The sequence below is a fragment of the Taeniopygia guttata genome, chromosome 2 (assembly GCF_048771995.1).
Source record: "Taeniopygia guttata chromosome 2, bTaeGut7.mat, whole genome shotgun sequence".
In the NCBI taxonomy this organism is placed as follows: domain Eukaryota; kingdom Metazoa; phylum Chordata; class Aves; order Passeriformes; family Estrildidae; genus Taeniopygia; species Taeniopygia guttata.
Window position 1 is genome coordinate 135745095 of NC_133026.1, and position 24223 is coordinate 135769317.

The 24223-nt window shown below is 32.4% G+C and overlaps 1 protein-coding gene across 4 annotated transcripts in view; it reads right to left on the bottom strand.

Moving 5' to 3' along the window:
- The window catches only part of CSMD3 (CUB and Sushi multiple domains 3), a 574229-nt gene that overhangs the window by 231035 nt on the left and 318971 nt on the right, over positions 1-24223 (bottom strand). For all 4 annotated transcript variants that reach the window (XM_032747038.3, XM_032747036.3, XM_032747040.3 and 1 more), the window contains 6 exons: positions 21785-21967; positions 20317-20643; positions 13646-13840; positions 9261-9399; positions 4846-5033; positions 2188-2376 (listed from right to left, as the gene is read on the bottom strand). In XM_032747038.3, coding sequence (XP_032602929.2) covers positions 2188-2376; positions 4846-5033; positions 9261-9399; positions 13646-13840; positions 20317-20643; positions 21785-21967 — 1221 coding nt within the window. The remainder of the gene's footprint in view (positions 1-2187; positions 2377-4845; positions 5034-9260; positions 9400-13645; positions 13841-20316; positions 20644-21784; positions 21968-24223) is intronic.

The following is a 24223-nucleotide window of genomic DNA, read 5'->3' on the forward strand; positions in this document are numbered from 1 at the left end:
GTCTTTTTAGTTTTAAGCATTCAAGGCTTTCCAGACACACAGGTAAAAAGTGAATCATACGTAGTTACTAGATGGGAATGGTACAGATGCGATACAAGCAGTGTTTTCTCAGCAAAGCTCGTAGCCATCCATTTTTAGCTCTTTTTTTGTGATGTTTATCTGTGCAAGATCAAACATATAATGAAAAATTTCATTTACACTCTTTCAGAGAATAGAATTTCAGTCAACACCATGTTCTACTTTGAGGAGGAACTTGCTTTAAGAAGTCTAAAATTTTTCCTTTTATAGTCAATTCTCCAAATTGCGCCCACTCGTGAGTTGCCATGACCTATCTGTACAATTACCATGGTCTGCCTCCACACCACTACACAATGTAATTATAAAAAAAGAAATGCAGTTATCAAAAAGAATGACCAAAAAAGAACTTGTCTCTTCAGAAACTATCAGAGTAACATTCTGAATGCACAGTAATAGTGACTGATGTGTTTATTAGTGGTATGATTAATACAAACACATACTTGTAATTTATGCAAAGAACAGCCCATTTAGCAAATGCCTGTTTTTGCCTGGGGTGCAAGGACTCTGGGTTGTTTTAAAAAACATTCTACCAGAGAGGAAATTTAGCAATGAAATTAAAATTACATCAACCATAAACTGATTACGTTTAGTAGAATAAATGTACTCAATCCTACCTTTACAACATATTTATTGAATGGAAAATCACCATTTAGCAATGTGCTCTGGAGAAAAGGATACCTCATTTACCTAATGAATTGCATACTAGTTCAGCATCTTTAGGAAGAAAGTGATCACAATATATAAGTTTATTCCATAACAGAGCACAGTATTCATAGGGAGTATGCTTATTTTTTTGTTTTACATGGTTAGCTTCTAGTGCCTATCACCATTAGAAAACATATCCTAGTTTTGTGGCCTATTCAACAAAATATTATCCCCTTGACTGCAAATGGTGGGAACCCTGCAATTCTTCATTGCTAGAGCCTTTCTGAGACGTAGAATCTTTCAGAAAATGGGTGTGGAGAACTACAGAGGGCCATTTTAAGAACAGTGATTAGTCACGTCCCTTGTTGCTACCACAGATTTTCAGTATTATCATATACTGACACCTTCAAATTCCTGAATATAAAATCTCAAAGCGTTTCTTAACTAAAAAATCTGAAGGCCAAAGAAGTCCCTACTATTTTATAAAGAAAGTAATGCAGTGGGAATGAATAGTCTTCCATATGGCAAATTACACGATTCAATGACTTTCTTCATCAGTCTTCATTCAGATCATTCTTTCAAAATTAGTGTCCTGAGACACTAAGAACTGTATTAGAAAAAATACAGTATCATGTACATTCTGTAGCTCATAAAATCTCAGGAGACTTTCTCTGGTTAAATACTAACTTAGAATTAAATGGCTTTTTTATTCCTGAAAACATTTTGAATATCAAAAACATGCACCATGCTGCAAGAAGGGAAGCTCTTTTAAGAAGTACAAATATTAAGTCTCAAATAATGTAACTGAATGAACATTACAATCTACTTTCTTAGTAGTACATATAATTGATACGACTCCAACTGGGAAAGCATTAAAATGAACAATTCAGATTACAAGAGATGACTAAAAATGTTAGATAATTTTTCACATTTAATGATATTGTGGAGACAACTTTTGTTTGGTTGAATAATCACCAGATATAATGTGGTCCTAAAAAATTTCCACAGTGATTGAAGGGTGTAAAGTTCTTTTAACAAGCTAGAAACATAGTGATCATCATGAAACGGGAAAAAATGTTTTTGAGTCAGGTGCAAATAAACTTAATTTCATGGTTTTTATGTCAGCAATCTATGTCCATAGATGGATACCCAAACACAAATATTTTTAATCTGTAATAAGTGCTTTACAACCAGATATACACAAAGTTTGCAATCAATTAGCTCACAGTTACATAAATTCAGATAGACACACCTTCAGTAATCTGCAGGATTAAATAACTATATATTCTCTGTTTCATATGTCTCATCACAGAGATATACGGCACTTATTTCCTCTTACTAATCTTTTTCTTTCCTAACACTATAAATTTTACAGGCTCTGGTATTTAACTCATTTTGACTAATAATAGTTTGGCAAAACTTGTATATTTTAAAGTACTTTGTATTAAATCTGTTCATCCTTACCATCACAAGTTGGGAGTGGGTGACTCCACCAGTGATTTTTTTCACATAGTAAAGGTTCCTCGTGACTGAGCCTATAACCTGGATCACAACTAAATGAGACAGTGGAACCTATAGAAAAGTCATGTCCATAACGACGTCCATGCACTGGTATGCCGGGATCCAAGCAAGAGTAAGTATTAACAGTTACACCTAGATTAAAAAGAATTAAAAACAAAAGGGAAAATAAAATAATTTAAAAAAGAACGTATAGATTTTTTTCAATTTAAGTAATTGGTTGTGATGGTTGTGAGGTGAGGGCTTCATAATCTCACATTTACAGTGAATTATCTTTCCACTATTCTTCTCCATGTTACCATTAAAAGATAATATGGATCACAGTTTGAATCCTGCCATTGTTGCAGAGAAAAATATCCCATAATTTAATCCTGTCTTACTAAAATTAAATTATTTTTGTACCTGATGCGGATATTAAAAATCTTTGATGATCACTTAAAATTCTGATTTTCAGCCTTTATTTTTTCCTGATCAAAGTTTGCTAGCATAGCTGAAATTCTTTACATTTCTTCTGATATTTATATTTTAAATATTTACATAGCTCAATTATTTACATAAATCATACCCATACCTAGTGTTATTTGATATATGAGACATTAAGAAGATAAAGAATAGCAGAAAAGAATAGAGAAGTTGACTTGACAAAGGGATATCAATGTGGGCTAAAAAAATTAAACTTTTTAGATTAATTCATTTATATGTTCATATATAAAGCTCATATAAAGATGTTAGTTATAAAATAATAATGAAAAAACCCCAACCCTCTACAGATAATACTGAAGTTAGTAAATTACTAGAAGTATTCAGTGCAAGATTTTAATAGGTGTTATTCCTTTTATTCCTACGCAGAAGGAATAAAAAATCCTTCATAACAAGGAAATTTATTGTGGAAATATATAATTAGCATAAAGGTTATGAACATATAAAAGATTTTAGCTTTCAATACAATATTTGAAGGGAGAAGAAATGATGAATAGGAGATAACTGATCATTTTTGTGTTCCCAAAAACAAAACCAGAAATGGATTGTACTGGTTAATGCAAGATGAGAAACCAGTAAGAATTAAGCAAAAATAAAATGAATATTTTATTCACCAAAAATAAAATGGGTATAAACATATTTGGTGAATATTTTATTCACCAAAAATAAAATGGGTATAAACAGAGGCTATTGAACAGAAAAGAAAATACAGAAAATAGTTTATTTTATGTACAAGTGGTAAGAATATATATTTTACATGCTCGCTGAGAGTATAAACTTAGCTTTTTTTCTCCACTAGCTTAGAGAATTGTGGGGGGGTGGATCAATTTTACAAAAAATAGGATTTTATAATGAAATTCAATAATTTATTTATAAAGGATTTATTTATTTATTCAGGTTTCCTTTCCAACTGTATTTAATTGAAACTGTTTATTATTTGTGATAAGTGCAGATTTCCTCTTTTTGCTCTTCACATTCTCATAGTATAAGTTCTACCATTTAACATTATTCAGTCTTTCTATGAATTTAGTGTCTTGGTAGGCAATCTTAATCTAGTTTTCCTGATGTGTTAGGAGAGCCTTCCTTCAAACTTCAGAATGGATGAAAACTTAACAAAATCATCACTTTTCATAATGTAGAAGATTATACAAAATAGACGTTTCTGAGTGAATGCTAGGACAGGTAATAATTTTGGTATAATAAGAGACTTTATAAACAGCCTGAATTTAACATTCGTTGGAGTTCAAATAAATCTAAATTTTATCTGGCAATATCTCCTCTATGCATATTACTTTTAGTATCCTTATAGTGGATGGGAATAGTGAATATTGCAAAAAATAATGTTAAAAATTAAGAACATCTGGAAATTTTTGGTGGCAATTCCAACAAGTAGAAGTACAAACAATGTGCCGATGACCTTTACTAAGTAAATAAGATAATGATTATAGTAAAAATATTATTTATCATATGAGTAGGAATTATTACAACAGAAGTTATATTTAGAAAGACAAAATGAAAGTTGAATTATAATATTTCAACATAGGAGTTTTAATAATTCATAAAGTATGAAATCTTACAGATACTTTCTGCAACATAGCTTATATGACTATAATAAGGACAAAAGAGTATTTCTACACCAGAAAAAAAAATCATATAGGCAGGTTTTTAGAATCTTAAAAATCCCTAATTAACCAATTCCATTTCTTGATTTTCAGGTCATTATGTAAACTGCATTTTCTCATTCCTTCAGTTAGAGCTGCAGATACATCAACCAGAACACTAATTCAGTTTTATTCTTAGATTCTCATAATCTTCCTGATCTCATGCCATTTTACACTCACAAAAATGCATTGTATAAAATATAAGAATATTAGGACATAAAAGCAGCTTCCAGAAGAAAGGCATTTTCTTCTCATTCTCATCTTTTGATTCGTAAAGCACAGAGCTTTAAGAATGACGTTAAATATAAATAAAATTAGTAGTCATCTCTTTTGCAGATTAACACTACTAAATCTTTCTCGGATTGGGAAACAACAGGAATTTAGCCCAGATGATATCTGTATGTGAATAGAATAAGCATTGAGGGGGAGGGGAGATCAAATAATACAACACAGAAGTACTTACTTTCATAGTGTATTTTGAATCCATTGTTAGAACGACTGTTATCAGTTGTAAAGAGAAGGTACATGAAATTGCTACTGCTAAATAGAAACTGTGGGACCTGTGTACCATTGTAAGAACCCAGAAGTGGAGACAATAGGTTTGGTCCATCATGAACTTCCAAAACATCATAATTGAGTTCAGTCTGAAATCTGGAATTATGGAAACACACAGAGGCACACATTTAAGACACAGTTAAAACAAATTCAATAAACCCATATTTTTTAAACTATGCACCTTTCCTGAAAATATTTTTTCTCCACGTATCTATTTTTCAATACCATTGCAATAATATTAATTATCCTATATAATAAGAAATAAATTTAAATTTCTTTAGCTGGTTGTGTAGCAGGAAAGCAAAGCTAGAAACAGTTTGTTATAAATATTACTATTACTTGCATATGCTATTTTATAATAATATTATTTTTCCTTTTTGAATAATAATTTAAAGTATATGGAGGGCATGTTGATGCATTTGGCAAAAATATCAAGGTACTTTGTATCATCAATGGCTCATACTCTTGAGTTCCTACCTTACAATCATCTATAAGCAGGGATAGAATTACTTGACTCTTGACTCCAGTGGCTTTCTGCCAGCTGAGACTCAGTCCAAAGTAGTGACAGAAGCTATTTGAAGAAAAACCCACAACTAAAAATCCTTTTTAGAAAGCACTAGAAAACAAAATGCCTTTTTAAATACAGTGTGTGTGCTCTCCCTTGCAAGAAAAAGCTGACTGTGATAGTTCTGCCAAGCATCTCCTTGTCTGTCTCATATTAGATGGTATCAGCAATTCCAAACACCTGTTTGGTATTTTGACAGTGCTTTATCTCTTTGTTGCTATGACAGAGTTTAGATCAATCATAATGCTTATAATAATCTGATGGATTACTGAAAAACCTTTCCAGAATTAAAAAAGCAACAATTAACAGCAGGATTTTACAATGATCCTCAGATAGTCTTAATTCTGACTTTGATTTACTTAGACACCTAATTCAACTTTGTGAAATCATTCAAAGAACTGTTGTTAGAAAAGCCAATGTACTGAGAAACTCGATATTTCAGTATTTATGTCCCATGACTCTGAGCCTAAAGATGTAAAGGAGTCTGGCAAAGCACAAGAAGACAAATTAAACCTACAAAACATGTATTTTCTTTTTATTGATATTCTGCTCCCATTTAGTAATGTATAAAAGAGCACTAAAGAACTAAAGTAATAAGGAGTTACAGAACTGAAGTGGTAGAAAAATAGGGATAATCCTAAAAGCAGGAAAATTGAAAATTTGGGGTTTTTTTAGCTCCCCCAGTAACTCACAATCACATCCTGCTAAAAAGCTGCTAGGCAATAACTTGCTCTTTCCAAAACTTTTCTTTTTTTTCCCCCAGAAATCCGTACAACAAGGGAGAAATCTTGGAAACAGATCATTTAGTCTTGCTCAGCTTTCTTAGCACCTACATCAAAAGCATACTTGAAAAAGAAGGTGTAAAAACCTGTGGATTTTATAAATGTAATGCAACTACCAGGCCTCTCAAGTCAAGTTGAAACTAAGTTGAATCTCCAAAGACATAAAGGAAATCCTCTCAAAACTACTTTGACTATATGTACCACCACAAATAGCAGAAAAATATGAAGATGAAAAAGAATTAATAATCAGCCATGAAAGAAAATGTAATAACTATTTTTAAGTGAGATGAACTGAAACAAATTTGAAGAGGGCATTATGTTCAATGCTTGTGCTTGGTCATTTAGCTCAAAAGCTGGTCAATTTAAATTTAATTTATAAATCTCATGCTTATATCAGTTTTTCCTTCAATATTTTTTCCCTTGATGCTTGCTCAACATATCCGCTATATGTACATACTTTTTTCCCTCTGGTGTAACAAAACAGTAGGGGCTTTTAGGAAACTGAATAAGAAATATCCCATTCAAGACCCTTCCAATGTCCTTTCCTACTTAATTGATCACTACTGTTAAATTGACCTGGATTTCTTAATTGCCACGTTATGGCTCATCTTATAGAGGACTCACCAGCAGACAGGAGTGAAAAATGTTTTAACATAGGAGATCCCACATACACTTTTATTAGGAGGTCTTATTTGAATAGACAAAGGTGCCTGAATATTTATAACACACATCTTTGTTTCTAAGAGATACTCTTATCAACTCATTGCAGTGTCAGGATTTCCTGCTGCATAGTAAATGCTCAATAGACAAACGTGACTAGTACTCCAATCAGTAGTTTGCTATCAGCATCTCTCACATTTAAATACTCATAATTAGGCTTCATGGTAAACACTTCATTACAATCAAGAATGGCATTGCCATTTCTCACTTCTATCATTTCAATTGAGCCTAAAAAGGTACTGATATATAACAAAATATCAACAGATCATCCATGTTAGCTATGCTTGTAGAACAGGAATAAACATTTTAAAAAATCTTTGCACAGTCATATAAAAAGATATAAAAAAGTTATTTTTTGCATGCCAAAAGCACAAAAGTTAATAGCTATTTTTATTTGATTTGTCTGTAGATCTCCTTTTTTTCTCATGTCTCTGTCTCCTTGACACAGGAATTCTTTAGCATACAGTCATGGAATGCAGCACCTCGCTCTTATTCACTATTATAAGAATGAAGATATAGGAAGGTAGGAAGATTAAAAGGAAACTACCCTGCAAATGGGAAACTTAGAAAATCTAAAAATTATTTAAAAATTATAGACATGTACTATAAATATTAATCTCTCACAAAGCAAGTGAAAATCTTTCGAACAATCACACATATTGTGGAAGTTTTGGTATTTGCACCAATAAAGGCTAGAAAGAGTATGTGTGTTTCTCAGGACAAAGTTAAAAGACAAAGAAATGGGCAAAATATTAGGGTTTTTTAAATCATATAGGAAAGTCATTTGGCTATAGTTTTAAAACTGTGTATTTCAACAAAATTATCCTTTTCTCTTAAGAAAGTGCAGCTGAAAATTTGCAAGCAGAAGTAGCAGAACAAGGGTAGCCAAGACTAGAATGAATCTTTAAAAAGCTAACGTATAAATTACTCAGAAGGCAAACTTAAACTATGTGAACAATAATGTCTAAGCAAACAACATAGCAGCAGCTTAGTTTCCTTTCAATACACTATAAAGTTTTATTCCAGCATTTAATTTATAGATTAACTTTTTCTTTGTATCCAGACATGTAACTATATATATCAAAGTGCATCTGTGTGAACATACATAGGTATATTTTTAAGCGTAGTTCTGCACAGAGACACAAAAGAGTGCATGTTTATCTGCGAGTAGGGCCTCTCTGGATTGCTGCATCTGAGCAATATGCATACCAGACCAATTTCTGACAAGTGACAAGAGTGTCAAAAATGAGCAGCAATGGGAAAAAAAAGGTGTCATAAAGAGGATAGAAGCTTTCTCTCTGATCCAGAGAGACCACATCTTGTTCTTTTTGATCTTTCTTACAAGAGCAATAGGGGTTGTTCAATTTTATGAAAAGGCATTAATGTATTACAAAAAAAAACTGTATGAAAAAGAGTGTCAGACTTTATTAGTAATATTAGTATTACTTGCATATGCTGTTTTATAATGAGCAGGCCTAGTACAATCATGCTGCATAAATATCAACTGAAAAGTACTTGTATGATATTTCTACACTATAATTTTCATCATCAATGTCACTTTTTCTGTAGATTTTCATCTAATTTTTTTTAATATTTACAATTAAAAATCCCTAAAACATAAGAAGAATAGCATTCTTTATTGCATTTTTTTTGTCTTGTTTCCTGATAAAGAGTTCAAATTAAATGCCAAGATCTTGCTACCATGAGAAATGTAAGGTTTTCCAGCACATGTCAATCTTTTGAATAAGGAAGGGACCTTAGAAAGACATCAGCCTAGGAAAAATGGAATGCTGCAGTAATTTGAGGACACTGGAACTCCATGCTGAGAGCACACAGTCCTTTCACAACAATAGTTCAGTTGATATTATAACTAAATATTCAGAGTGCGGAAAATTATGACTACGCTTAATTTAGTTTTCACAGCTGATTCAGATTTTTAGAGGAAAAAAACTTATCAATTATAATTCATCATAGCAATATAGTTAAAAGCAAATGAAACATGCTAATATTTAAAAACAGACAACATTTTTTACTAGGCTAAACACGTTTGAATATGGGTAAGAGGGCAGAAATTCCAAAAGCTTTTTAGGGCATGAAGATAATTTCTGTGCTCTGAAGGAGTTTACAAAAGTCCTACGTGATAATACAATTGCTTGTTTTTAGAAATAATGCAAATTAATGTTATGATAAAGCTAATAACTCTTGTTTCCTGGTAAAAATTGGAAAACATGAAGTAAGAAAAACATCAGCCAAGACCTTTCAAATGTAATTTTGATAGAGTGTCCAGGTTCAGCTTCTATCACCCACTCACAATTCAAGGAATCTTTATAATACCCTGGCCAGCCTGGAGAGAGGATTACTCCACTTGGAGATGAAAAATGCCCACCACATGGAGCTAAAAATGAAACAAAGAGAAAGGTAAATAGTAGAGATTTATTAGGTGCAATTCATATTTTCCTATTTCAATGCAGGACAATTAGAATTAACAAATATTGAAAATCCTGTTGCAGGAAGATGCAGTCTCTTTAAAGCTGACAGGCTCTGTGGTGCTCAGAATTAGACGGAGAGTACTGATTTAAGACCTTAAAAAGTTTAAATAAACAGTTCAATAATTCTGAAAAAGGTTTTACCCTACTGTGTTCTTATGAGTATAATACATTTTTTGCACTAAAGAGAATAAATAAAACACAGTCTCTACAAAGTAGCATTATTTTTGCTTTTAATTATGGGCAGAGAGACTTGAAAAACTTGCTAAAGTTTCAGCTGAGTTTAAAGCTAGAAATCGGTGAACTGTTATTTTAAGTTTGACATCACGGAATCCACTGTCATACCACGTATATTTTGCTTGGCATGTTAGCAGTTCAAATTCCTCATTCATGAAAAAGATATACTTACCATTCTTACAAGATTAGTTGGTATTTTTTAATTGGAAAATACATATGAATATTACAATATATACCTCTGCAAGCAGTACTCATGTAGAGGGGAAAGATAACCTGCTTCAGCCTACTCAACAGTTTGCCTTATCCATCCTAGGATACCATAGACCTTCTTTGCATCAAGGACATGTTTAACGTGGTGTCCACCAGGGCACCCAGGGCCTTTTCCATTTAGACGGAGAGCAGAAGCATATTACATTGCAGGAAGAGCAGGCTGCACCACAGAGTTTCATAACACCATGGTTCCAGTGGCCTTTATGCATACAAGGCTACTCCAAAAAAACAAAAAAGCCGATGTCACAGTTAGGGTCACAGCTAACTATGCATATCAGTATATATTTCAAAGAAGTTGGAACGGTCTTACTGTACCATTGACAAGCTAATGACTCTACTAAAAATAGTGTCAAATATAAAATATTTTATATACATTTTTATATATAAAATATGAAAAACATGGATATTTATTAAATTTCTGTTTGCATTTATTTCACCTATCAGAGTCTGCAAAACATTTTGATTGCTCATTTTGACAAAATAGAACTGTATATATCACAGTTTATATTATTTTGAATTTCTCCATTACAAAAAAATAGACGAATTTTGCTCTTTTTGACACGACTTCAAGTTGAAGACCATGAATTATTACACAATTGTCTGATCTTCATTTTTCTCAGGAGAATACCAAGGTCGTACATTAAACTGATGAATTACTGTAAATAGGTTTGTTTTGGTTTTTTGTTGTTGTTGTTGTTGTTGCTTTGGGGTTTTTTGTTGGTTTTTTTTATTATTTTTTTAGGACATAATGCTCCATCTTTCCCTCATGTATAAGGAAGAGAAAGGGTTTCTAGATGTTATAGAGTTCAGAATTCAGTATGTTGCAAACACTTTTAAATATGCCAATGTATACTTTTTTTACTCACTGATGGATTTAAAGTGGGCGTTTCACACCTTTTAGCTTATAGTCTTTATTTCATACTGCCTTCAGTATACACTACCAGTCAAACAATAAGTTATTTAAACTCATATTTACCTCAACAACCAGAAGGTTAAATCTAGAGAATTCGTAATCTCTATATTTTATTATATATAAGCACTTTTAAATATTCATAATACCTATGGTGCCTATAAACTACAAAATATATTGACAAGAATAGGAACCAGATGGCCTTATTCTCAGCCAGTACACTCCATAGTTAGAGCACAATGTTGCTAAACTTATACAAAGTTCCATATTCTCACCAAATTTTCATGACACAGATTGCATTTAAAATAGAAAAAGTTCCAAACCTCTATTACAAAAATATTCATATAAGTAATGCATTAAAAATAATGCACACTGTAAGATTGCCTGAATTTGGAATAGTTTCTCGATTTTATTTAAGAGAGTTTTGCTGCCAGTTTTCCTTAAAGAAAATGTTTCTTATCTGTCCTCTGATTATGGCTCTTGCAGAAAAATACTTAATTGATTTTTTTTGTTTGACTTTCACCACTACATGCTGATTTCCTAAACCCATGAGTACTTCCCTTCAGAATAGCTAAGCTACTGGGCTTATCTTAAAAAGCATTGTTTTCTAGAAAATAAAACTCTCCAGTCATCATGCCAAAGGATTGTTTCCCTAACCTTTTTTACATTGAATCTAAACCCCTCTTCATTCTTATAGTCCTGTTTGATGGTTGTCTGACATGTTCATACCCAATGTTCATGTGCTCAAAATGAAACTTTAGAAATATAATACAGCTATAGGTGGTCATCAAGCGGAATATCTTTATCAAACACAGACCTATGTCAAACAGTAAAAGACAATCTTAGTCTGATCTAAGAATTCTCACAAAGTCATTTGTATTTATTTCTTTGTATAGCAAGGTTCATGGGTTGAAATAGCAAATTTTCATATGTGAGCATGAAAAAATTCTTTAGGATAACAGGCTATTCACAAAATCACGAAACATCTTGTAGATTCATAGTTTTAGAAATGTTTTTTTGAAGAGCTTGTCACTAATGCTACAGAATGGCAGGATGTTCAGCCTTATGAGAGTTACGCAGGAAGACCAAGGTTAGAGCTTCTGTATGGGTACAAGAGCACAATATTAGAACAGGTTATGGGAAAATCCTCCTTATAACCCTCACACAGGAAAGATGAAAGGCATGAGGAAATCACAAACTCAAAATCATCAGAGAACAGCAAAAGCAGGACCCCTTCACTAAAGAAAAGAAGCCAGGAACCAGGGATGCCCACTTGTGCACATGCACATACACACACACACACAGAGTTGGTGCCTTCACAGACATATCCAATTCCACCTGAGAAAACTGAACAGGACTGGATTGGTTACAGGAAAGGGGTTTGGCGACCACAAAGTGACTGTCTGAACTGAAACAAAATCCTGCAGTGGGCAGAGCTGGAAGGAAGTCCCAGCAGAGGCTAGCCAGGATTGCCCTGAAAAATTAGTACGCTGACGTTGTTCATCTGCACCAGATTATTGAATAGCGCCCTCCTGTATACTGTAATTTCTGAAAATTCTGAACTGCAGAGAAAACTGCACAGCAATCACATTCCTAGGCAATATGTGGAGCTTATGCCTTTGACTTGATATACATAACAATAAAATTATGACATATATATAAAGCATGTATCAACCACCTCTGTTTTAGAGACAAATGTGTACACAGTCAATAAAACTTCTGAATACCCTAACAGACCAAATTAAATTGTTAATTTAAAAATACTTTAATTTGCCTTCTAAGTTTATTATAAATTTAAAAAATATTCTAATTCTACAGCTGATAAAAACCCTCTAATTCAAATATACCTGTGTCTCAAACTTTAGGATTCCAATATATCTTCCACTCAGAGTCTCAGACACATGTGGATCATATTATCATTGTGCATAGACTGACACTTAAAAATATTCCCAGTAATTTAAGATTTTAATGTAACATTGAGAATACAACCTCATATTTTATTACTAACGTTGTACAGATCCATGAGCCGTATAATAAAGAAAAGGCATTATGGCCTATTTTGTCTAATGAAATTGATAGACCTTATATGTATGAAACAGTAATCATTCATTACAGAAAGTAAACACGGATGCAAAGGGTATTATTAGCAGTCGCACTAGTGTATTAAAATTGTTCAAATTCTGTCAGGAATGGAGTTACATAGTGAAAATAAGAACTAAACTGTTATTTAAAGTAAAAGCTAACAAACCAGAGATTATATTATCATTGATTAATTTTTTTTTAATCATTACAAACAGTTGAATTAATTTTCCCCCTTTAGGTACAAAGATCCTAGAATATAGACAAGTAATGAAGCAGATATTATATTTTAGTGTCAATTAGTATAAACAAGTCAAAGGAAATATGCGTAACACTGTGGTTTTAGGTTGCTATGCATGGAAGTACTTAATTTCTATAAAATAGAAAAATCACTTTCTAAGAGAGTCTTCCCCAGCCTAGAGTAACAGTGGACAGAAGAAATATAAGTACTGCAACAGAGAGTTAAAGCATCTTAAACAGTTTTAAATACTATAACCAAACACCCAAAAGAGATCAACATCTTCATTCTAATCTAATACTGTATCAGTAATAACAGAAGCTTTGTGCTATTCATTTGCAAAAATCTCAACTTCATTTGGTGAAAATTTTAAATGCATTCCATCAAGTTCTTCTGATTTAGAAAGAAATATTACACATACCTCCACACTTAGGAATAGGTCCACTCCACATTACTTTTCCATCCACTAGCATACAAGTAATTGTTTCAGTTCCTTGTGTTTTAATAAATCCTTCTTCACATATAACTGAAATTGAGCTCCCCAGCTGAAAGTTATCACCAAAACGCCGAGCATTGATTGGCACTCCAGGATCTGGGCACTCATTATGTCCAAATGCTTTTTAAGAGGGAAAAAAGAAAAGTGGTAGAGGCATAGAACTCTTGTAAGGAAGATAACTTTTTTAAGATTTTGTTGACTAGTAAGAACAAACAATTTAAATTAGGAAACTGAAGGGAAAAATAAGAAACAAGAACTTGCTCAACAGTAGAAAGTGCAAAACAGTATAAATAATTGTTTAAAATATGAAATTATACCAGCATGGATCTCAGCTTGGACAGCTTGTTGCTGGCAGATTTCAGTGATGGCTAAATTCTCCTTTTCCAACAACACTCATTCTATTTAATGTTAAAATGGGGCAGAATGTTCCTTCAGAAGGCCAGGGCAAGCATCTATTTATGATACAAAAACTTTACTCATCTTTTGTACATGCAATTCACCATCACATAATTTGAGCCATGCTGACCTTCATGGGCTTGAACCTACCATAGTTAATTTTGTTTCCTGTATTGAGAACTGGTGAGCAGTGAAAAAAAAAGGGTTATGTTGGCCAAAGAAAGAAAACTTGAAACATTGACGATTTCAAGTATAGGTCTGGATAAACTGAAAAAAAATAATTTCCCTGTATACATGTAGGTCTATGACAAAGACTGTTCATGTCTTTTACTACAGAATATACTTTACTTTTGGAGAAGAAAGATTATGTTCCTAACAGAAATTACCAAAGTAATATTTATAGCATTATCATTAAATGATATGTGGTAGTTAGTTATTGTATTTTGTTTTATTGATGAATAATACTACACATACATCATATTTTTTTAAATATTGATTTTTCAATGAGAACAAATATCCACCTTCCTTATGTATAATGACTGCAAATTCTATCTACATAAATATGTTTACATGTGGAGACATCAGAAACTACTAAGTCCTTATAAAGATTTTTTCCCCTTGTAGTTTTAATAATGTGTCTGCTAGACAAAACATATACACCTAATGAATTTTTTTTAAAAGTAATATCTCAATAAGTTAGTAGAAAGATTTCTCAGATGTTCCATTACAGAGGCATTTTAAGCCATAATAACTGACAAGAGAATGCATTTATTTATCGACATTTTGACTTGGGCAATAGCATGTATATTGGGAATGAAAATAGTGCTTTGATTGAATAATTGTCTACCATTAAAGACTGCATTAAAAGTGATGCATTCTCATACTTTTTCAGAGGAGTTACAAAAACTTTTCCAATTCTTTGTTCACAGTCATCACTTTTAGGGAAGGCATTGATTGTGTGTTTTTCTTACTACTTTCAGACAACCCAGAGATAGATTTTCAATATTGTTATTTATAAATATAGATAACTGTTGACTCCAGGTTTATCTTGCTTGTGTGTGACACCAGTTTATTAAGGTTGAAAAATCAATTCATTGCTCTATATTTCAGCTCAGGAAATGCTGCCACTGCTGCTCCTATGTGATCAATTTGACTGCATAGAATGACTTTGGGAGGCAAGATAGTGAAAGACAATCTGTCCCACCAACAGTAGTCACTACTAGTTTAGCCTGGCTACAGTTATATTAGTCAATGAGCCAAATTCAATCTGCTGATGCTGCTAAAAAGCTTCCTGGTGGATCTGTAATATTAAATAGTAGACTTAGGCTGAAAAGGAAAAGAACACATGGGAATATAATTAATTAATATTTTACTTATTATCAGCAAATCAAGAAACCACAGAAAAGTTCCTTATGAACAAGTAAAGAGGAGATACAGTTGGAGATACAGTTTTTTCTGGCATTTATCTTCATCAACTATTATGACTGTGCAGGTATATAAAGCAATATCTGGAAAAATGTCAGGAAATATAATCACAGATCAGGGCAATGGTGGTATTCCACTGTTAACTCAGAAGACTAAAATATGCATTTTAAAAAACAACAAAAACAAAACAAAACAAAAACAATAACAAAAAACAGAAGGGAAGGAACTGCAGAGATCTCATGAGATAGGAAGGCAGGTATCTAGCTAATCATAACTCATCACAGCTTCGAGAGGTCTTTTCTAATAGGACTAGAAAGGAGTGGTCCACTGGTGCAGTTAATTGTTTTGGTGCATTGCCCCACTAAGAGTTTCAGCTGGTAAGTGTAGCAATAGATTTGAAGTAAAGAGAACATTTGCAGAAGAAGATATCAGAGAAAAAACAAAAATTAAGGGAATATAAAATAATAACAATATGTTTCATACTAAAAACTATTGTGAAAGATTATTTAAGGCTGTGTAAATAAGTGGCATCTTTTTCAGTACCATCACATGTAAACTCCTACTTATTTCTAGCTGAAGATTTCTAGCTTGTGAAATACTGAGACTTGTAAAAGTCTTAACAAGAGCGATTGGCAGGAAAAATGTGCTGTGATGAACATACTTGAACACAGCAATAAACCTCACTAAATCTGTCTCTAGATATAAACACATCATCTGGGATTATCCACTGACTGAAATGTCTTGGAGTAATTAGGCTGATATCAGAGGCCTATAGTTTGACCTTTGTCAGGCTGCTATGTATTTAATAATGCTTTTGCTAGCACAATTAAACAGCTGTAATAAAAACAGTAACAAAAATATATACATAATAAAAAACAGCAGGTCATTCAAGCTTATTCAAAGATTTTTGCCCAGCACTTCTTATACCCCAGTCAATGAGGCACAGCTCAAAGAAGCCCACAGCAAGCATAAATCAAGCAATCTGGAAGATGCTTTCCAGCTCAAAATACTCATCCACGTCAGCTCAAAGAAAGGTTAGCATGAGTCTGGTTTTTGGAGGACCTAGAAATTTTTGAGTTTCCTCTGAATTAACTCCTTTGTCATGACAAGTGAATATACATTCTCTGTCACATGGCTTCAATTGTCACTCTGCATTTTGTCTGTTCTAACCTAAGCTAGGAAATATATACTGAAGCAAAGAGACTATATAAATTTATTGCTTGTAATTTATGTGACTATATTCAATACTATGTCTAGCTCTGTTCTCCATAATTAAACAAAGATATATATAAAGTGGGAAGCATTCATAAAGGAGTCACAAATATGATAAAAGGCTCATACTTTCCCTTGAACTGAGTATTTCAATGCATATAGCTTATTACTGGCAGGATTAGGTGATGTCTGACTTTAAAAATATCTTCACAGGCACAAGAAATATCATTAACAGCTCTTGTATTTGGGATATAAAGGGGGAACAGGAATCAGGTGTGAGTATGCATTTCCATAGCAACTTAAACCAATGCAGTTTTAGGTTGCTATGTCCCTTTGTTCTGCTGCACCTACTGAAACACTTTTCTGCTTCCTTATCCAACCAGAAAATCACAGCCTTTCAGTTCCTATTCCTTTGCTTATTAGAACATTCTCTATAGCATCCATTTTCAAGTCACATATTTCTATGATATAGTCCCAAAATTTAGCTGAATAGGCAAACTTTGTTAGACTTAGTGTAATAACTCAAAGATGACACACTTGAAACCTAATTTTTGCTTAATTCCAACAAAATTTAGATTTGTGTGCAATTTTACTGGGAGAGGAATTATCTGAGACCACACAAGTTTCTGTAATTAAAAAAAGGCATTAAAATAGTTTCAGAGAAATACCGTTAAATAATCATATTATGTAAAGTTCAGTTTTATTCTCCATTCTACACCTCAAAAACATCAATGAAGTTATTTACATTACTAGCCTACATTCTTATTAGAAAAGATTGATCAAGACATACTGTTTCCGTGATATACTGTTTTTACTCTTAAAAGGGGCAAAAAGAGACTGATAGCTTTGGAATATATCAACTGGAGTGTTAGCAGAAAACAGATATTTTTAATTAACTTTGGGTTTACAAATGCTAAGACAGACTGAATTTCTATTCACTCCTTTTCTATCATCTCTTTTGGCCTTTATTTAATATCGAAAGATTACTTCTGTAATTTATCAGATTGCAGCTGTCTTTATTGAAGAAATAGTAGGGACATTATTTGGAGGTATTGTTTCTGTGAGTAGATTTTAGCTGCAGAGTTTAGCAGGCATATGCACAACACACCCATGAAAATAAATAAAAATATAAATGCGTTAAACTGCTCAAATGTGTAAAATGTTTTAAATTCTTTTCAGAGTTAATTGTTTTCAATATACAACAGGTAAAAGTTAATATTGAATTGTTGCTTCTTTTTAACATTAAAATTGTATCACTTGATACTATTGGTGCACAATTTAAATGACATGATCAAACAACTACATGTGCAAAGAAGTCTGCAAATTTTTTAAAGAAGCAGAATTTGTCTGATAACTAACATGTCTGTGTCACTAAAATGTTAGATCTGAAGTATTGAGAGTATTTAAAGAATTAGTTCATTTCAAATTATGAATGAAACATAAGGAGCATTCCATGCTAATCTTCTCCATCTTTCATTTTCATTATAAATTCTACATTAACTGACCTAAATTTAGTTATAGTTTTGCGAAATGGTATGACGTGAGAAAATCTAATTATACACAGCTCTAATTTTTATCCTAGAAGACTACCTTAGATCCTCCAATAACTGATTTTGGTTTTCACAGCACAAGATTTAGGCTTGACAGCATTGAGCACACTACAATGAAACTTTAAAAGTAAAGAGAACTGTTATAAATGTTAAAAGGACATGAGACAAAAGAAAATAAAGAGCAAATGTTAAAACTTCTGTAAATAAATATGGATTGAGTATCTAATGTTCCTTATAACTGATTTCATATTTCAATAGCTCTGAATAACCCCCTACCTTCCAATATTTAGTTACAGTATGGAGATATGCAGCTACAAGTCAAAGGTTAGTTTGAAATGATGACTTTCCCTATAAAAACCAGTAAGAAGATACCACATGTTCTTCATGCTTACATTCTATATTTGTAACAAATGATCTGAGGAGGAATCAGAGGGCTGAGAGCATAAATATAACACAATATCAGAAAAATAATGTTTACAAACCAATCCGGTGTCAGTTTATCTCTTTCCTACCCAGAGATAGGAAATGTTTAATGTAGATCTTAATAAATAATCCTCTGAAAGACTGACAACCTAAACCAAAACAAAAATAAAAAGAGAAAAAAAAAGATGGAGAGGTGAAAGATGATGTGAGAAAAGTAAACAGCCACAGGGGAATTCAGTCCTTGAATTTTTATGAAAATAATATTAACTGTTAACATTTGTTTGAGAAAAATGTGAAGTCTGGGTCTCAGAATTACCAACCTAACTTAATCTCTCATTTCCTTCTTGATTCAAGAGGTAGTTTAGGCTTTTTAAGAGTAAAAAAAACCTTAACAACAAAGTATTTTTTTTGTACAGGCCAGCAGGTAACACAGGGAGGGAGATATGCTCTCCATCAAATCATGTTGTTGTATATTCTCTTACATCTCAAGCAAGCCTCTGGAATTATATATATGCTCAGATGTCTGGGAGAAAGACAGGAATGGGACTAATTACACATGACATCACATTTTGGAAATATCAAAATATTTATAGTATTTTGCTTATTTTTTTTATCTGTTGGCATGGAAAACTCTGCTATCCCTACTACCAGAAAGAAAGAAAGAAAAAGAAAGAAATCCAAATATCTAGATGTGAGGGGATTGATGAGGTGGAGAAGCTCTGGTTGAAGGGTACCCCCTACTAGATGCTCTCTTTTCCCTATCACACTTTACACATAGCAGCAAGTCTAATACTTCAGGATTCTGCTGGAGTGACAAAACTTAATTTTGCATGTGCTCCCAGGAATGTTTCACAGCGTATCTTGCTGGGATTATATCCTGTCTGGATTTTATTGTGGAATAAATACCAAATTACTTGCTATCAATGCAAGGTAGGCAGTTCTTCATATGTGTTTCAGAAGAAATATAACAGTTTTGGCAGCAAAAAGATTAATAAATGTTAATGGTAGTTAGTGTTTGAGTGGATATTTGATATCACCTTCAATTAGTATTATGTGGTCAGTAAGTAAAGAAGGTAAAACAGCAAAAAAAAAAAAAAAAAAAAAAAAAAAGACATGTCTATTGTGGTTTGACTGATCAAAGAGCTCCTATGGCTACTCACTGAGCTGCAGTGACTAGGAGCGAGCAAAGACTGAAGCCATCAGCTCCAGGATATTACATATGTTCACAGATGAACATATGAGTTTTCAAGAACAGTTTTGTACAGGCAGTGGTGGTGATAAATATTATGTGGCATTGCATTTTCAGAAAATTTAATAAAGTCCTATTATACAATTTGGATCTAGCCTAATTTTTCAGTCTGCCAAACACTCCTATCACAATGATCTCTAAAGCCATAAATGAGAATATATGTATTTTCAGCCCTAGCACAGTATTTGAACAATAATCCAGACATCTATATTAGTAATTTTTAGGTATATAGGATTTACTTGAAGATGTATTAACATAGAATCATATTTAAATACTTTACCTTATCTCCTAGACTGTATGTTGAAAACAAAACCACACACACAAAAACTGCAATTACTCACTGTTATAAGTGATGTTAAATCCACGTCCTGACATGGAATGGTCAGCTTGAAATTCCAGACGCAAAATATGACCATTACTGGTAAGATGGGAAGGAACTTCAGCACCAGTAAATGTTCCAATTATGGGGGAATCTACAGAGTCACCATCTTTAACTGCAAGGAAGTCAAACTGAGATTCCAAGTCAAAGTCATTAAAGGAGAGATGAATTCGACTCCCAGGGTCTGAAATTATTGTCCAGATACAGTTTAAATTATTCCCATATCCCTCTGGATAATCAGGTGAAAGAACTGTTCCCATCGGTGCAGTGAAATTGGAAAGACAAGGAACTGCCAAAAAAGGGAGAGATTAATTAGACAATAGAATGAAACACTTCAGTTTCAGTACTAAGTTTTTTGCAAGAAATCTTAAAACTTAGTGAGTACCTCAACTGAATAATCCATTATTTAGGGTAATATGTGAATCTGGAAAGAGGGTTGTTTTTTATAATTTTCATATTCCCTTCCTTTCAATAAAACTACCTCTCAAGCAGACCCCACAAGAAATAAAGAATATATTTGTTGCATTGGAAATCCATGGCAGTCCTTACAATTTACCCTTAATAACAATCACTTGGCACCACTTATTTTCTCTTGTAGGGAACTGCTTAGATGAGCAGACCTCCCACTAAGCACATTAAAGGGGCAGAAAGTCAATAGCGCCCTTATCATTTGTTGTTCACACAGAGGCACAAGAAATTGAGAAGCCTCAAAGAGACAAGATGTTTTGTTGTTATCAGGATAACATATTATATTCAATAAATTCAGCTGTGCCATATTAAATTGAGTTGCAGAGATGAAAGCAACTGATTGCACTCTGTATATATTTGATCCATACTATTTAGTGGAAAAGTTAAGAAAGGTGCTGCCACAAATAATTATCACAACATTGTAAATACCTGTGCTATATAATACAACTTATGCTATATAATGCAAAAGTTTTACTTATGCTGTATAATGCTACTGGAAGAGAGCTATAAATATTTATGATAATTTAAGTGCTAATAGGTATTTATATAAAATACATGGGGGAAATGTAAATAATTTAGACTCTTGATTTCAATTCAGCAACTTCTAATCGGAGGAAATATATTTATTTATAAGACTGGATATCAAAATTTTATCATACATAATTTACGTAATAAAATCAACAGAATCCTACCCAAAAAAGCCAATAATAAACTACTTCATCAAAGCACACAAAGAGAATTGCTTTAAGAATTGGTATAAGAGAAAAAATATTTTAGCAGTTTTAGAACCTGTTCCTTGGGCATGTACATCAGGCAAACCTGCCAAGAAAAAGTAAATTAATCCTGTCAGGAGGGTTAATACCATTTTACTAACTCCAAAATCAATCACCCAAATAATTACCTATAAGTAAATCTTATCAAAATGCTTTAAAAATAATAAGAAGAAAATATTTGATACATACAAATACAGATTGGTATGTTTGCAGACCACTGGTTGTTTTCTTGGCAAATGATAGATTTCTCTCCAATTAATTCAAATCCAAACTGACACTCAAACCTTAAAACATCACGATTAGAAAATCCATCCCCTTCTCTAATACCATACAGTGGCGTTCCAGGATCCCCACAGCTTTCTTTTTCAATTTCTGTTGAAATAAATAAGGAATTTATTTATAGAAGAATAAAACAACTTGCTGCATGTATATGCTGACATGTAGAAAATTCTAAGTAAATTAAAATCATCTGCATAAGAACAGCTGTCAAAATGCGCCACTGAGTCTGATTCTATCTGCCAGGTTCTTAGGGAGGAAATTTAACTTAGGAATACCACCAGGAAGAATGAGTGAGTGGTTGTGTACAAGGGATTAGAAAAATCAAAATTCTTTGTGTTTATGAAATACTTGAAAATTAAAGGATATGAGGAAAAGTATTTCTACCCTATTTTATTTCATAAAATTTTAAACAGCAATATCATTAAGTAAAATATTGCTAGTAGAACATGAACTCTTAAAAGTAGAGACAGAGACCAGCTCCCCAATGTGTAAATACTGTCCATGTTGCAATACAGTTCAAATTGAGGTGACAATGACATGGCATATAAGGGAGTGGTGGCACCAAAATAATTGTCCATAATAAAAATGAGGCTAGACATAAATATACAATTTTTATACACAAACATTATGTAAACATATGCAAAAAATAATTTATCTATAGTCAAATCATGCTTTACCTCAGTAGCCTTAACTGCAAGGAATCTGAATGATTACTATTTCTACAAATATTTGAGCTATGATATTCTCTCAAGCTGCATCCTGTTTTGAACTTTCATTGCTTACAGGCATGAAAGAATCTTCTAAAAATGTACAAGTAATAACAGCAACAAACATCCCTGTGCCATAGTTTGATGTTTTCTCTTTAAAGGACTTGAAGTTTTTTCTCTTTTTCTCACATTTCCATAAATGATAGTTTTAATAAAAGGATAAAAACAGAATAGCAAGTGTTTTGATTTTAACTCAAACAATTTTTCTAGGGTAATATTTTCAGCAGCATACACTTGATTTCTCAAAGCTTTCAGATATTAACATTCTAAATACAATTAAAATGTGACACAAAACAAATAAAGAATATTTCATTTTAATGAAAGACTGAAAAAGAGTTGAAGATTATTTAAAAAAATACTCCACAGAGTTTTGAAAGGCCTGATTATTCTGTTTGGATAAAGAAAACAAAAACAAAAAAGAAAACCATCGAATAAAAAGCAAAAAAACCCCATGTATATTTCTTTTTGTTTATTTGTATTTTTCCAAACAGTTCTAGGAAAGGATTGATATAATTCATTGTTATAAAAGGATAAAACCAGAGTCAATTTATCATGAGATCACAGACCGCAAAAAAAAAAAAAAAAAGTTACAAATTTCCTGAGAAAACAGCATAAGCTATACCAAAGAACACACAAACTCACCCTTTTGTCTTCAATTTTCATGGGACTGTTAATGTCAAACCTACAGAACTGCTCATTTTTGTAATTTCCAAAGAAATATAAAGTTTTTCTAGGCTGTCCTGGTAGATTAATACTATCCTAAGAGTCTAAGTAATTTCATATTTCATTTGGGAAAACAAATGCATTCTATAAACACATGTATTCTGTAAACTAGTTCTCCAGCAAGTGACTACATCATGTAACTTACTGTAGTTTTCTCAAACAATATATACTGAGCAGTAACTGTACTTATAAATACTTCAATTTAGCCTCTTTTGGGGCTTCTAGTCTGATGTAGCTGGGCAAGAGATTCCATGCTTTTTTCTCAAATTTGAAAAGATGCAAGCAGACCAAAATTATCCCTTTTCAGACTTAAAGGAACTGGGCTTGCATTCAAAAAATCATTAGGCAGAGTAAAATAATTTACAGGAGCTAGTTGGAAAAAAAGTTCTATGTGATTGCTGTATTTGAGACATTACATCCATAGCCTTATGCTGAATTTGCTTTCATAAACAAAGTTGAACAAAATATTGTATGAATAATGATTTTAAATTAATTAAAGCATCCCTAAAACCCATTTGTATTAATTTAAATTTATAGCAAATATTTCCTTCATTACTTTTAAAACTTTCCTGGATACATTGCTTGCAACACTTTTATACACTTTCTAAATTTTTTATTAGCATCAGTTCATCTCTGAATTTGAAACAAACTATTTCAGTCATTACTTAGTTTTCCACAGGAGCAGAAATGATTGGGTTTGATTTTCTATTTTTTTGGGGGGTTTTGTTGCTATTTAGTTGCTTTTTTTTTTTTAATTAAAGTGCAAATACTTCTTAGATTTCTTTAGAGAATGTCAATAAACTTTCTTTAAAACAGAGAAGAAAAATCCAAGCTGCTTCCTGGGTCTTTGTCAGATAAT